The following is a 15,170-nucleotide window of genomic DNA, read 5'->3' as shown; positions in this document are numbered from 1 at the left end:
CAGGAGTACACAACAAACTTCTGCTTCTGTAGTTTGAACACTTACCTTTATCCCCTTTAACTTTGTACCATGGCACTATGCATGCATTCTGTCAATCCTCAGGCACTTCGCCATGATCCATACATACATTGATTATCCTTACCAACCAGTCAACAACACACTCGCCCCCTTATTCAATAAATTCCACTGCAATACCATCCAAACCAGCCACTTTGCCAGATTGTTTAATTTGTTTATGGATGGGGTTGTTAGGGAGGTGAATGCAAGAGTTTTGGAAAGAGGGGCAAGTATGCAGTCTGTTGTGGATGAGGGAGCTTGGGAAGCGAGTCAGTTGTTGTTCGCTGATGATACAGTTTGAATGGAGAAAAACTGGAGGAAGTGAAGTGTTTTAGATATCTGGGAGTGGATGGAACCATGGAAGCAGAGGTGAATCATAGGGTGGGGGAGGGGGTGAAAGTTCTGGGAGCATTGAAGAATATGTGGAAGTCAAGAACATTATCTCAGAAAGCAAAAATGGGTATGTTTGAAGGATTAGTGGTTCCAACAATGTTATATGGTTGCAAGGCGTGGGCCTATTATAGATAGTTGTGCGGAGGAGGGTGGATGTGTTGGAAATGAGATGTTTGAGGACAATATGTGGTGTGAGGTGGTTTGATCGAGCAAGTAATAATAGGGTAAGAGAGATGTGTGGTAATAAAAAGAGTGAGGTTGAGAGAGCAGAAGAGGGAGTTTTGAAATGGTTTGGTCACATGGAGAGAATGAGTGAGGAAATATTGAACTAGAGGATATGTGGGTCAGAGGTGGAGGGAACGAGGAGAAGTGGGAGACCAAATTGGACACATACATATATACCCATGCACACAATTCACACTGTCTGCCCCCATTCACTCCCATCGCCACCTCTCCACACATGGAATACTTTCCCCTCATGTGTGCGAGGTAGCACTAGGAAAAGACAACAAAGGCCCCATTCGTTCACACTCAGTCTCTAGCTGCCACGCAATAATGCCCGAAACCACAGCTCCCTTTCCATATCCAGGCCCCACACAACTTCCCATGGTTTACCCCAGACACTTCACATGCCCTGATTCAATCCACTGACAGCACGTCAACCCCGGTATACCACATGGATCCAATTCACTCTATTCCTTGCCCTCCTTTCACCCTCCTGCATGTTCAGGCCCCGATCACACAAAATCTTTTTCACTCCATCTTTCCACCTCCAATTTGGTCTCCCACTTCTCCTCGTTCCCTCCACCTCCGACACATATATCCTCTTGGTCAATCTTTCCTCACTCATTCTCTCCATGTGCCCAAACCATTTCAAAACACCCTCTTCTGCTCTCTCAACCACGCTCTTTTTATTTCCACACATCTCTCTTACCCTTACATTACTTACTCGATCAAACCACCTCACACCACACATTGTCCTCAAACATCTCATTTCCAGCACATCCATCCTCCTGCGCACAACTCTATCCATAGCCCATGCCTCGCAACCATACAACATTGTTGGAACCACTATTCCTTCAAACATGCCCATTTTTGCTTTCCGAGATAATGTTCTCGACTTCCACATAGTCTTCAAGGCTCCCAGGATTTTTGCCCCCTCCCCCACCCTATGATTCACTTCCGCTTCCATGGTTCCATCCGCTGCCAGATCCACTCCCAGATATCTAAAACACTTTACTTCCTCCAGTTTTTCTCCATTCAAACTTACCTCCCAATTGACTTGACCCTCAACCCTACTGTACCTAATAACCTTGCTCTTATTCACATTTACTCTTAACTTTCTTCTTTCACACACTTTACCAAACTCAGTCACCAGCTTCTGCAGTTTCTCACATGAATCAGCCACCAGCACTGTATCATCAGCGAACAACAACTGACTCACTTCCCAAGCTCTCTCATCCACAACAGACTTCATACTTGCCCCTCTTTCCAAAACTCTTGCATTCACCTCCCTAACAACCCCATCCATAAACAAATTAAACAACCAAGGAGACATCACACACCCCTGCCGCAAACCTACATTCACTGAGAACCAATCACTTTCCTCTCTTCCTACACGTACACATGCCTTACATCCTGAATAAAAACTTTTCACTGCTTCTAACAACTTGCCTCCCACACCATATATTCTTAATACCTTCCACAGAGCATCTCTATCAACTCTCTCTATCATATGCCCTCTCCAGATCCATAAATGCTACATACAAATCCATTTGCTTTTCTAAGTATTTCTCACATACATTCTTCAAAGCAAACACCTGATCCACACATCCTCTACCACTCTAATAATTAATAATAATAATAATAATAATAATAATAATAATAATAATAATAATAATAATGTGGCGCCAGGAAACAGACGAAGAGCAACCCATCCACACATATACCCATAAATATACATAAATGCATAAACCAACAGAAAAGGCCACATTCATTCATACTCAGTCTCTAGCTGTCATGTGTAATGCACCATCATTAATGGGATGGCCTTTATCAGGGCCTCAGCTGCCCATGCTGTCTCAGCTATAAGAAAAAAAAAAATTTCTCACTTGCAACTTTACTTCTACCCTTTCTAATCTGCCCACCTCCTACCTTTTCCATGCCAACGGCATCTCCTGCACATGCCATCACTGCTTCCCTTAATACCTCCCATTCCTCACCCACTCCATCTATTCTTGCCTTTTGCCATTCTACATTCAATTTCTCATAGTATTTCCTCATACAAGTCTCCTTTTGCCATTCTACACTCAATTTCCCATTGTATTTCTTCATACAAGTCTCCTTTCTAAGCTCACTCACTCACCATTCTCTTCTCCTCAACATTCTCTCTTTTTCGAAGACCTCTACCAATCTTCACTCTTGCCTCCACAGCAGCCCCTCTCAGCACATTCACATCCAAACGCCTCTTTTACATCCCAATCAATTAATATGTAATCAAATAATGCCCGCTGACCATCTCTCCTACTCACATACGAATACTTGAGTACATCCCTCTTTTTAAACCAGGTATTCCCAACCACCAGTCTTTTTTCAGCACAAAACTCCACAAGCTCCTCACCACTTCCATTAATTACACTGAATACCCTATGCACCCCAATTATACCCTCAACTTCTACATTGCTTATCTTCATCTAAATCACCCATCACTAATACCCAGTCTCATACATCAAAACTGCTGGCACACTTACTCATTTGCTCCCAAAACACTTGCCTCTCATGATCATTCTTTTCATGGCCAGGTGCATGAGCACCAATAATCCCCCCATCTTTTGTCATCCACTTCCAGTTTTACCCACATCATTCTAGAATATATTTCCTAACACTACCACACATTCCCACAACTAATTCAAGAGTATTGCTACTCCTTCCATTACTCTTGTCCTCTCACCAATCTCTGACTTTACTCCAAAGACATTTCCAAACCATTCTTCCCTTTTACCCTTAAGCTTTGTTCCAATCAGAGCCAGAACATCCAGGTTTCTTTCCTCAAACATACTACCGATCTCTCCTCATCTTGGTTACACCCAAACACATTCAGAAACCCCAGGCTGACCCTTCAAGGAGCATTAGTACTTCCTGCCTGGCTCCTTCTGCTTCCTCTTTTAGAAACTGAAATAAAAGAAGGGTTGGTGGTGTTCTGGTCTGGCATTATGCCTCTCATAAAATCTTTAACATGTGGACAGGAAAGGGAACTGTTTACAAATTTTGCCTCTAACAAAGCTATCATGTTTGAACAAACCTTCATTAACGTTACATTCTTTGTGTATTGAATAATAGAAAATTCAATGATATTTCTTGTGGGAAAGGAATCACAATTAATAAGTGAATTAAAGTTACACCAGTCAATACAATGGTCATAATTTTTAACAATTACACAAAGCATTTCATTCTTGTCCTATTATTATACTATATTTGCTACTTACATTCAAAATAAAGATCCTTATCAGTCTGCCCAACATAAAACATATTGCAGTTTTTACAGGGGAGTCTCAGAACACAGCCTGTAAAATTTTCTGGCAAGCTTTTGATTAACATATTCTTTTTAGTCCCATCCTCTCCCAGCTTTTTTGCGTAACACAGCCTTGGAGCTGTTTAGATAGGGGTCCTGAGGTTATTACCCTAGGATCCTTTTTATAAAAGGGTCCAGTGGTTGTATAATACTGCAATTATAGTAATATCAGTAAACATATGTAAAAACGAATCCAAGATGATCACATTATATCATGCTGTTGCCCATGCCATCCTGGTAAAAATGGAGCAGCTAAATTATCATAGTTATAAATGATATGAATTTTTTTTCAATTATCAACTAAGTAATCCTTTTCAATTTTGACATAAGTCAGTTCATCAAAATATGATAGAATTTTCCTTTTGCAATCTTATGTAAACATAGAGAATTTTATCAGTTTCTCATCTAGTCCTTGGAATGATTTAAAAGAAAATTATGTGAAAGTTACTGCAAATAATAAGGACTTTAATATATAATACTATATGAGGTATTCATTGTTACATGTGTTAACAAATCTCAATAATACATAAGCAAATCAAAGTGGCAAGTGTGTGTTGTTTGATATCATCTTTATTCCCCATCCATTCACAAATACAAACTAACTAACATCTGCTTCCTATTACTTTTTACATTAAGCATTTGCAAAACTATCAGGACTTTTTCAAATTACAACTGCTCTGTTGGGTAAAGTAAACGAGAATGGCAGCCAAAAGTATCTGAAAATGCAGTAAATAAGCATAACAACAAGATATACATCACTATGTAGGGAAGATATCATAGGTATACTGTACTATGATTACCAAAACTTCTCATATACAAGCCATGCTCAAAAATACTAAACCTACAGCATAAAAGTAATTGAATACGTCCAAAGTTGGAAAAATACATTGACACAATTATTAAAGCAAAATGACTAGAATGACTGCTATACAAAAAGAATCAAACCTATGTAATTGAGGATAATGTCATGAAAATAAATGTGCAAATAAACAATGTTATTACTTTCAACACTGCCCCCATACTGTAGTCCGTATTCTGATAAGACAATCCCACAAGAACAGTAAACAGATTTTTGTATCTCATAAAATTGGGATAGACTAGACTGTATATTTCTCTGCATATGAAGACTAGAATTCAATGCTCACATAAATAGAATAAACATGACTAGATAATTGGTTCTCAAAATCAACAATTGTGCTTTACAAGAAAATACTAGCAAATTTGATTTAAGGAATTAGCCTATTTTTCCATAATTTCACTACTGGCTGTATCCTTATCACTAAAATCAGGTCCTGTCTCATGTTCAGCCATGTTACATGATCTTATACAACTAAGCTTAACACAAAATGTGGACACAACACATGGACGGAGAGATGTACACATGGACACAAATGGTAGCTATGATGAGCTTCTGCTTTGCAGACTCATGAAAAATTTAGATGAATTTGATGAAAATAAGTATCATGAAGATCAGGACAAAAATGATAGTGGAATGTATGACACTCATGGCCACCAAAAGCATTGGTATCAATGTTGCTGGACGGATTATGATCACAATGTTATATAACCTGGTCCCTGGAACGTGTTGAGGGATTCATAAGAAAATGAATTAGGAAAGTCTTCAAAATTCTTATACAATAACTAGATATTTCGTAATACACATCACTGCATACTTCAATCCAAAATGAAATAAAAAATCCCACCACATTATAATGAATATAAGCTTCCCTCTTCAAGAAACTTTGAGCAGAGCTACTATCATATCATCTAAATACAAAGCAGTACTTCAAAAAGGGAAAACTTTAAATACACTGTTCCACAGCTGATTTCCACACACTAATCCAACTTTAAATAATTCATGCACTGTACTGTGATTTCACCACACTAATACAACACTGTATAATTCACACACAGTACACGAGACAAATACATATTCAGGGTTCTGAATAAACTCTTCTACAATCTAAAACAGTGGTTCTTAAACTTTTCTCATCATGACCCAAAACTAGATCATTCATGCATGCTTGCAACCTATGGTATGATATGAACAGAAAAATTACAGAAATGTATTTTCTATGCTTTGTTAGTTTAAACAATCTATCATACAACATAATATGGTCCAAGTTAATAATATGATAATCTAATTAAATGTACATAATATAATTCAAATCAATGTGAGGGATGACCTTGTTTTGTATTAGACAGGTCTTCAAAGTGAAGTGTTGTGGCAGACATGCTGCAGTGCAGATCATGCTCAGTCTGCAGCCTGTTTTGAAGCTTCTTTGTCAGCACTGATGTTGAAAATCCTGCCTTACCAGATTCAAGTACATAACAGTATCACCAGGCACAAATGTTTCTAAGCAAAACTTATAATAAACCAGCCATCATTACAAGCAACAGCGTGAGTATGCTGGCCAGTACCAGAATGAAGACTGAAGTTTTTTACACTTTACACTTTTGATGAAAATAATAATTTTGTGCCCAACTTAAACATTTTGGTGTCTCTTCTCATGTAAACCATTTGAACATATAAGCAACCTAAGTTTAGGTTGTGACCCTTAGTTTAAGAACCACTGATGTAAGATATACAGCAATCACTTTCCTGGTAATCTCATAGCATTCCTGTAATTCATGAGATATCTAACTGTGAACCTCCTTCAGGTATTCAATTTTCTTAGACAATAAAAACAATATATTTCCATCAATTTTCATCCATCAGTAGAGATCTAAGGTCAGGTATACATTTTGAGTGTTATCATCTATATGCTGACTCCCATTTTATTAGAATGGCATTCCCTAGTAAATTAAGGCTGAATCAGTGACAGTCCTTAGCTCTTCTAATTCATCAATCCAACCATTTTGGCTCAAGACCTGTAAAAACATCCAAGGACTGTGATAGTAGTGATGCATTCATGCCACACTGAGACCTATAAGGTGCAAAAGCAATTCAGACAACTGACCCTATCAGCAACACAGACTACTGAAGATGAATGGACAGTAATGACAAACCAACACTGCCATTCAAAGCCTACTAGGAGAATGGTTCACAGAAAATCATTGGTAGCTACCTATATCAAAAGTAAATTCACCAACTGCAAAGTATTCTTTTCTAGAATAATTAAGAACACATACGTTTCTTTAGGATAAGTTTAACAAGCCAAACATATTTCTTTCAGTGCTTAACTAAGTGGTATGAATGAATCCTTTTAAAAAGAGCTAAAGCCACAAAAAGTAATTTAGGCTGGTAAATCACTCACGTTAATGTAAGTCTAGACACCACTGCTCTGATCCTACTACTTGCATATAATAATCTGAAAATTATGTGGGTATCCATTCTGATAAACAGTGGGAGAAAGCATAAAGGATATGCTCAGATAAAGCTGTGAAGGTTTGATTTTCAGTACAGCAACTACTGGTCTTTTCATCATAAAAACAGACATAAGCAAATCTATCCAAGGGGCTGAAAATATTCAAAGCAAAATGAAATTTGTCTCACAAGACAAAAAATAAATACTTTCAGATGCCTACTGATGATTTCACTTTAACCTATCACACTCTGAATAACTATTACCACTTTCTTTCCACCAACCTTCATGCTTATATCATTGGGGTGAAATTTCAAGTTCAAAGATGACACAAAAATATAAACATGATGCACCAAACATAATTCACCTGTCTAAGAATAAAAACTGATTCCCTCTTCTGCTGAAGCAGACACAACTTTGGTATAGTAGGCTTGTACCCTTTTACTGGTAAAAACAAATAAACTCATCTTCTGGTATTCAATCAATGGCCAATCATGAATCTAGTGCATCAGTAAGTTATACTATCAGGAAATTACTGAAAAAAAATACATATCGTAATTTCGTATGATAGTTGTACTACTATCCCACCGTTATTTTCACTTACATAAACACTGAACCCACTATACATCGTCATTTAAAAACAAAATAACAATCAAATAAAATACACAACTTTTTGTATCCAATGCATACTTCACTGATGTTAAGAATTCAATGAAAAAAAGACATTTCTACATACAGTAAAAACATATATCAAATATCTAATAGTTGCAATAATCTCTGGTGATAAACAAGCTTCTGTTCTCAGCAGTGTAGTATGTATCCATGATACTTACACCACACACAGAATTTCTTTTTTGGGAACACTGTAAATGATTTCTCATGTACTAACAGTATCTCTGTCTAAAGTAATACACAGTGACCTTTAGATTCTATATTTACATATGCAACCAAGTGTAAACATCATGTGATTAAAATAGTAAACAACATATTTTGTCAAATACTGTACAACAAAATCATAACAGGCAATCTTCAAAGTAATGTTAACTTAAAAGAAACTTGAGCAAATTTTTCTATGCCATGATTATTAGAATTCTCAAGCAGCTAGTGATCGATGATTAAAAAACAGTGTTGCATAAAACAGTTGACTGCATAACAAATAATTTCATCAATCCAATTTAAGATCATTTCAAATCAATTTGTCAACCCTGTTCAAGATCATTTCAAACAAAATATCCAAAAACATATCCATTAATTCTAATTTGTGCAAATATTGTAAGGTGTAATGTGTCAGTCATTTCCCTAATACAGTGACAAGCGCATGTGGCACTAAGACAGATTACACTACATGCTGTAAGATTGAACATACCTCACTTCTTTTTGAGAGTCTTACAAACCCACTCTAATCCATCCTGTGGAACAAGAGCACAATATTAATCAATCTTAAACTCATACTAATCACACAAAACAACAATCTAAACTTAAATCTCTAGCATCATCTCTTAAAATACAGCACTCCCTACATGAATCCTTAAATTTACACTTTTCTAAATATTCCCTTACGGTTATATCCCTTTCATCCACATATAATTTCACTAAGTCCTTCGATCTCACTCTTTCACCTTGTTTCCTCTTTCTAAAGTCATCCTTTTTGCATGCATTCTTTGCTTTTGTCAAAAGTATCTCATCTCTCCATTCCTCACCTTTACAATTACTCCATTCTCTATCTTATATTTCATTCCGACATACTCAAGTATCATTCTGTCCGCTCATCCTCCTACACATTCTTATTCTGGGAAATCCATCTCCATCACCAGCAATCCTGAAAATCGAAGGGGCTGAGTTCAGACACAATTGCAGGGTTTTTTTTTTTCTCTACTCCTCATTACATTCCTCAAACTACCAGCAACATGTCAACTTTCTATCTTCACCCCTCATTAAATTCCTCGAACTACCAGCAACTTGTCTACCTTCTATCACCATCTCAGGTCCATTCCTAAAACTTTACTCAGGAAATTTCTGATACATTTGAGATCCTTAGCCTAACTTTAAACTTGCCATCCCCCCCCTCCAGTTTTTACCTTTACAAAAGAAGGAACAAAGAAGGGGGCCAAGTGAGGATATTCCCTCTTAGGTTCAGTCTTCTGTTCTTAATGCTACCTCTCTATTGTGGGAAATGGCAAATATGTATGAAATTTTTTTTTTTTTTTTTTTTTTTTTTTATACTTTGTCGCTGTCTCCCGCGTTTGCGAGGTAGCGCAAGGAAACAGACGAAAGAAATGGCCCAACCCCCCCCCCCCATACACATGTATATACATACGTCCACACACGCAAATATACATACCTACACAGCTTTCCATGGTTTACCCCAGACGCTTCACATGCCTTGATTCAATCCACTGACAGCACGTCAACCCCGGTAAACCACATCGCTCCAATTCACTCTATTCCTTGCCCTCCTTTCACCCTCCTGCATGTTCAGGCCCCGATCACACAAAATCTTTTTCACTCCATCTTTCCACCTCCAATTTGGTCTCCCTCTTCTCCTCGTTCCCTCCACCTCCGACACATATATCCTCTTGGTCAATCTTTCCTCACTCATTCTCTCCATGTGCCCAAACCACTTCAAAACACCCTCTTCTGCTCTCTCAACCACGCTCTTTTTATTTCCACACATCTCTCTTACCCTTACGTTACTCACTCGATCAAACCACCTCACACCACACATTGTCCTCAAACATCTCATTTCCAGCACATCCATCCTCCTGCGCACAACTCTATCCATAGCCCACGCCTCGCAACCATACAACATTGTTGGAACCACTATTCCTTCAAACATACCCATTTTTGCTTTCCGAGATAATGTTCTCGACTTCCACACATTCTTCAAGGCCCCCAGAATTTTCGCCCCCTCCCCCACCCTATGATCCACTTCCGCTTCCATGGTTCCATCCGCTGCCAGATCCACTCCCAGATATCTAAAACACTTCACTTCCTCCAGTTTTTCTCCATTCAAACTCACCTCCCAATTGACTTGACCCTCAACCCTACTGTACCTAATAACCTTGCTCTTATTCACATTTACTCTTAACTTTCTTCTTCCACACACTTTACCAAACTCAGTCACCAGCTTCTGCAGTTTCTCACATGAATCAGCCACCAGTGCTGTATCATCAGCGAACAACAACTGACTCACTTCCCAAGCTCTCTATTTATTTATTATACTTGGCTATTTCTCACATCAGCAAGGTAGCACAAGGAAACAGACAAAGAATGGCTCAACTACTCATATACAAAAACATATATATATATATATATATATATATATATATATATATATATATATATATATATATATATATATATATATTTTTTTTTTTTTTATACTTTGTCGCTGTCTCCCGCGTTTGCGAGGTAGCGCAAGGAAACAGACGAAAGAAATGGCCCAACCTCCCCCCATACACATGTATATACATACGTCCACACACGCAAATATACATACCTACACAGCTTTCCATGGTTTACCCCAGACGCTTCACATGCCCTGCTTCAATCCACTGACAGCACGTCAACCCCGGTATACCACATTGATCCAATTCACTCTATTCCTTGCCCTCCTTTCACCCTCCTGCATGTTCAGGCCCCGATCACACAAAATCTTTTTCACTCCATCTTTCCACCTCCAATTTGGTCTCCCTCTTCTCCTCGTTCCCTCCACCTCCGACACATATATCCTCTTGGTCAATCTTTCCTCACTCATCCTCACCATGTGCCCAAACCACTTCAAAACACCCTCTTCTGCTCTCTCAACCATGCTCTTTTTATTTCCACACATCTCTCTTACCCTTACGTTACTCACTCGATCAAACCACCTCACACCACACATTGTCCTCAAACATCTCATTTCCAGCACATCCATCCTCCTGCGCACAACTCTATCCATAGCCCACGCCTCGCAACCATACAACATTGTTGGAACCACTATTCCTTCAAACATACCCATTTTTGCTTTCCGAGATAATGTTCTCGACTTCCACACATTCTTCAAGGCTCCCAGGATTTTCGCCCCCTCCCCCACCCTATGATCCACTTCCGCTTCCATGGTTCCATCCGCTGCCAGATCCACTCCCAGATATCTAAAACACTTCACTTCCTCCAGTTTTTCTCCATTCAAACTCACCTCCCAATTGACTTGACCCTCAACCCTACTGTACCTAATAACCTTGCTCTTATTCACATTTACTCTTAACTTTCTTCTTCCACACACTTTTCCAAACTCAGTCACCAGCTTCTGCAGCTTCTCACATGAATCAGCCACCAGCGCTGTATCATCAGCGAACAACAACTGACTCACTTCCCAAGCTCTCTCATCCCCAACAGACTTCATACTTGCCCCTCTTTCCAAAACTCTTGCATTCACCTCCCTAACAACCCCATCCATAAACAAATTAAACAACCATGGAGACATCACACACCCCTGCCGCAAACCTACATTCACTGAGAACCAATCACTTTCCTCTCTTCCTACACGTACACATGCCTTACATCCTCGATAAAAACTTTTCACTGCTTCTAACAACTTTCCTCCCACACCATATATTCTTAATACCTTCCACAGAGCATCTCTATCAACTCTATCGTATGCCTTCTCCAGATCCATAAATGCTACATACAAATCCATTTGCTTTTCTAAGTATTTCTCACATACATTCTTCAAAGCAAACACCTGATCCACACATCCTCTACCATTTCTGAAACCACACTGCTCTTCCCCAATCTGATGCTCTGTACATGCCTTCACCCTCTCAATCAATACTCTCCCATATAATTTACCAGGAATACTCAACAAACTTATACCTCTGTAATTTGAGCACTCACTCTTATCCCCTTTGCCTTTGTACAATGGCACTATGCACGCATTCTGCCAATCCTCAGGCACCTCACCATGAGTCATACATACATTAAATAACCTTACCAACCAGTCAACAATACAGTCACCCCCTTTTTTAATAAATTCCACTGCAATACCATCCAAACCTGCTGCCTTGCCGGCTTTCATCTTCCGCAAAGCTTTCACTACCTCTTCTTTGTTTACCAAATCATTTTCCCTAACCCTCTCACTTTGCACACCACCTCGACCCAAACACCCTATATCTGCCACTCTATCATCAAACACATTCAACAAACCTTCAAAATACTCACTCCATCTCCTTCTCACATCACCACTACTTGTTATCACCTCCCCACTTGCGCCCTTCACCGAAGTTCCCATTTGCTCCCTTGTCTTACGCACTTTATTTACCTCCTTCCAGAACATCTTTTTATTCTCCCTAAAATTTAATGATACTCTCTCACCCCAACTCTCATTTGCCCTTTTTTTCACCTCTTGCACCTTTCTCTTGACCTCCTGTCTCTTTCTTTTATACATCTCCCACTCAATTGCATTTTTTCCCTGCAAAAATCGTCCAAATGCCTCTCTCTTCTCTTTCACTAATACTCTTACTTCTTCATCCCACCACTCACTACCCTTTCTAATCAACCCACCTCCCACTCTTCTCATGCCACAAGCATCTTTTGCGCAATCCATCACTGATTCCCTAAATACATCCCATTCCTCCCCCACTCCCCTTACTTCCATTGTTCTCACCTTTTTCCATTCTGTACTCAGTCTCTCCTGGTACTTCCTCACACAGGTCTCCTTCTCAAGCTCACTTACTCTCACCACCCTCTTCACCCCAACATTCACTCTTCTTTTCTGAAAACCCATACAAATCTTCACCTTAGCCTCCACAAGATAATGATCAGACATCCCTCCAGTTGCACCTCTCAGCACATTAACATCCAAAAGTCTCTCTTTCGCACGCCTGTCAATTAACACGTAATCCAATAACGCTCTCTGGCCATCTCTCCTACTTACATAAGTATACTTATGTATATCTCACTTTTTAAACCAGGTATTCCCAATCATCAGTCCTTTTTCAGCACATAAATCTACAAGCTCTTCACCATTTCCATTTACAACACTGAACACCCCATGTATACCAATTATTCCCTCAACTGCCACATTACTCATCTTTGCATTCACTTCTTCTTTCCACCTCCAATTTGGTCTCCCACTTCTCCTCGTTCCCTCCATCTCTGACACATATATCCTCTTGGTCAATCTTTCCTCACTCATTCTCTCCATGTGACCAAACCATTTCAAAATACCCTCTTCTGCTCTCTCAACCACACTCTTTTTATTACCACACATCTCTCTTACCCTATCATTACTTACTCGATCAAACCACCTCACACCACATACTGTCCTCAAACATCTCATTTCCAGCACATCCACCCTCCTGCGTACAACTCTATCTATAGCCCATGCCTCGCAACCATATAACATTGTTGGAACCACTATTCCTTCAAACATACCCACTTTTGCTTTCCGAGATAATGTTCTCGACTTCCACACATTCTTTAACGCTCCCAGAACTTTCGCCCCCTCCCCCACCCTATGATTCACTTCTGCTTCCATAAACACCCATACAAGCACATATACATACATCAATGTATACATACATATACATACACAGAAATATACATGTATACACATGTACATATTCATACTTGCTGCCTTCATCCATTCCTGTCACCACACCGCCACACATAAAATAGCATCCTTCCCCCTTCAGCAGGGTAGCACCAGAAAATGACAAAAAAAGGCCCCATTCACTCATACTCAATTTCTAGCTGTCATGTGTAATGCACCGAAACCACAGCTCCCTTTCCACTTCCAGGGCTATTTTGTGTGTGACGGGGTGGTAACAGGAATTTATGAAGGCAGCAAGTATGGATATGTACACGTGTATATATGTCTGTGTATGTATATGCATGCATATGTTGAAATGTATATGTGCATGTGCAGGCATTTATGTATATACATATGTATGTGAGTAGGCTGGGCCATTCCTCATCTGTTTCCATGAGCTACCTTGCTCATGTGGGAGACGGTGACTGTTACAGTAAAATAAAAAAATTATTTATTCTATCCCTGGGATAGGGGAGAAGGAACACTTCCCACATATTCCCTGTGCATCATAGAAGGCAACTAAAAGGGGTGGGGGGCTGGAAATCCTCCCCTCCAGTTTTTACTTTTCCAAAGGAAGGAACAGAGAAGGGGGCCAAGTGAGGGTTTCCCCTCTAGGGCTCAGTCCTTTGTTTCTGACGCTACCTCGCTAACATGGGAAATGGCAAATATGAATGAAATGAAAAATACTTGTTATACTTGATCACTGTATCCCGTGACAGCAAGGTAGCGCCAGGAAACAAGCGAAGAAAATCCACCACTCATACAAAAATGCATATAAATATACACATATACATGTCCTTATACATATCAATCCTCCCACCTTCCAGTTTTTACTTTTCCAAAGGAAGGAACAGAGAAGGGGGCCAAGAGAAGATTTTCCCTCTGGGACTCGGTCCTCTGTTCTTGATGCTACCTCACTAACATGGGAAATGGCGATTATGTATAAAATAAGAAAATACTTATCATACTTGATTGCCGTATCCTACGACAGTGAGGCAAAGCCAGGAAACAGGCGAAGAAAAACCCATCCACTCATACACAAATGCACATACATGTCCTTATACATATCAACATATACACATATACATACATACACATACATAGACTTTTTCATATTATTCAGTATTTCTCGCATTAGCAAGGTAGCGGTAAGAACAGAGGACTGAGCCTTTGAGGGAATATCCTCACTTGGCCCCCTTCTCTGTTCCTTCTTTTGGAAAATTAAAAACGAGAGGGGAGGATTTCCAGCCCCCCACTCCCTTCCCTTTTAGTC

At 39.4% G+C, this 15,170-nt stretch overlaps 1 protein-coding gene across 2 annotated transcripts in view; it reads right to left on the bottom strand.

Annotated features, from left to right (window-relative positions):
• Nucleotides 1–4,575: 4,575 nt before the first annotated feature.
• Nucleotides 4,576–15,170, bottom strand: part of LOC139751390 (ADP-ribosylation factor-like protein 3) — a 44,237-nt gene continuing 33,642 nt past the window's right edge. Inside the window, exon 5 of one of the 2 annotated variants that reach the window (XM_071666767.1) lies at nt 4,576–8,735. In XM_071666767.1, coding sequence (XP_071522868.1) covers nt 8,694–8,735 — 42 coding nt within the window. In that variant the 3' untranslated portion in view covers nt 4,576–8,693. The other variant, XM_071666768.1, reaches the window with a different exon arrangement.

The sequence above is a fragment of the Panulirus ornatus genome, chromosome 11 (genome assembly GCF_036320965.1).
Source record: "Panulirus ornatus isolate Po-2019 chromosome 11, ASM3632096v1, whole genome shotgun sequence".
NCBI classification, from domain to species: Eukaryota; Metazoa; Arthropoda; class Malacostraca; order Decapoda; family Palinuridae; genus Panulirus; species Panulirus ornatus.
Note: the sequence above shows the minus strand (reverse complement) of the source record. Positions and strands in the feature narration are given on the sequence as shown.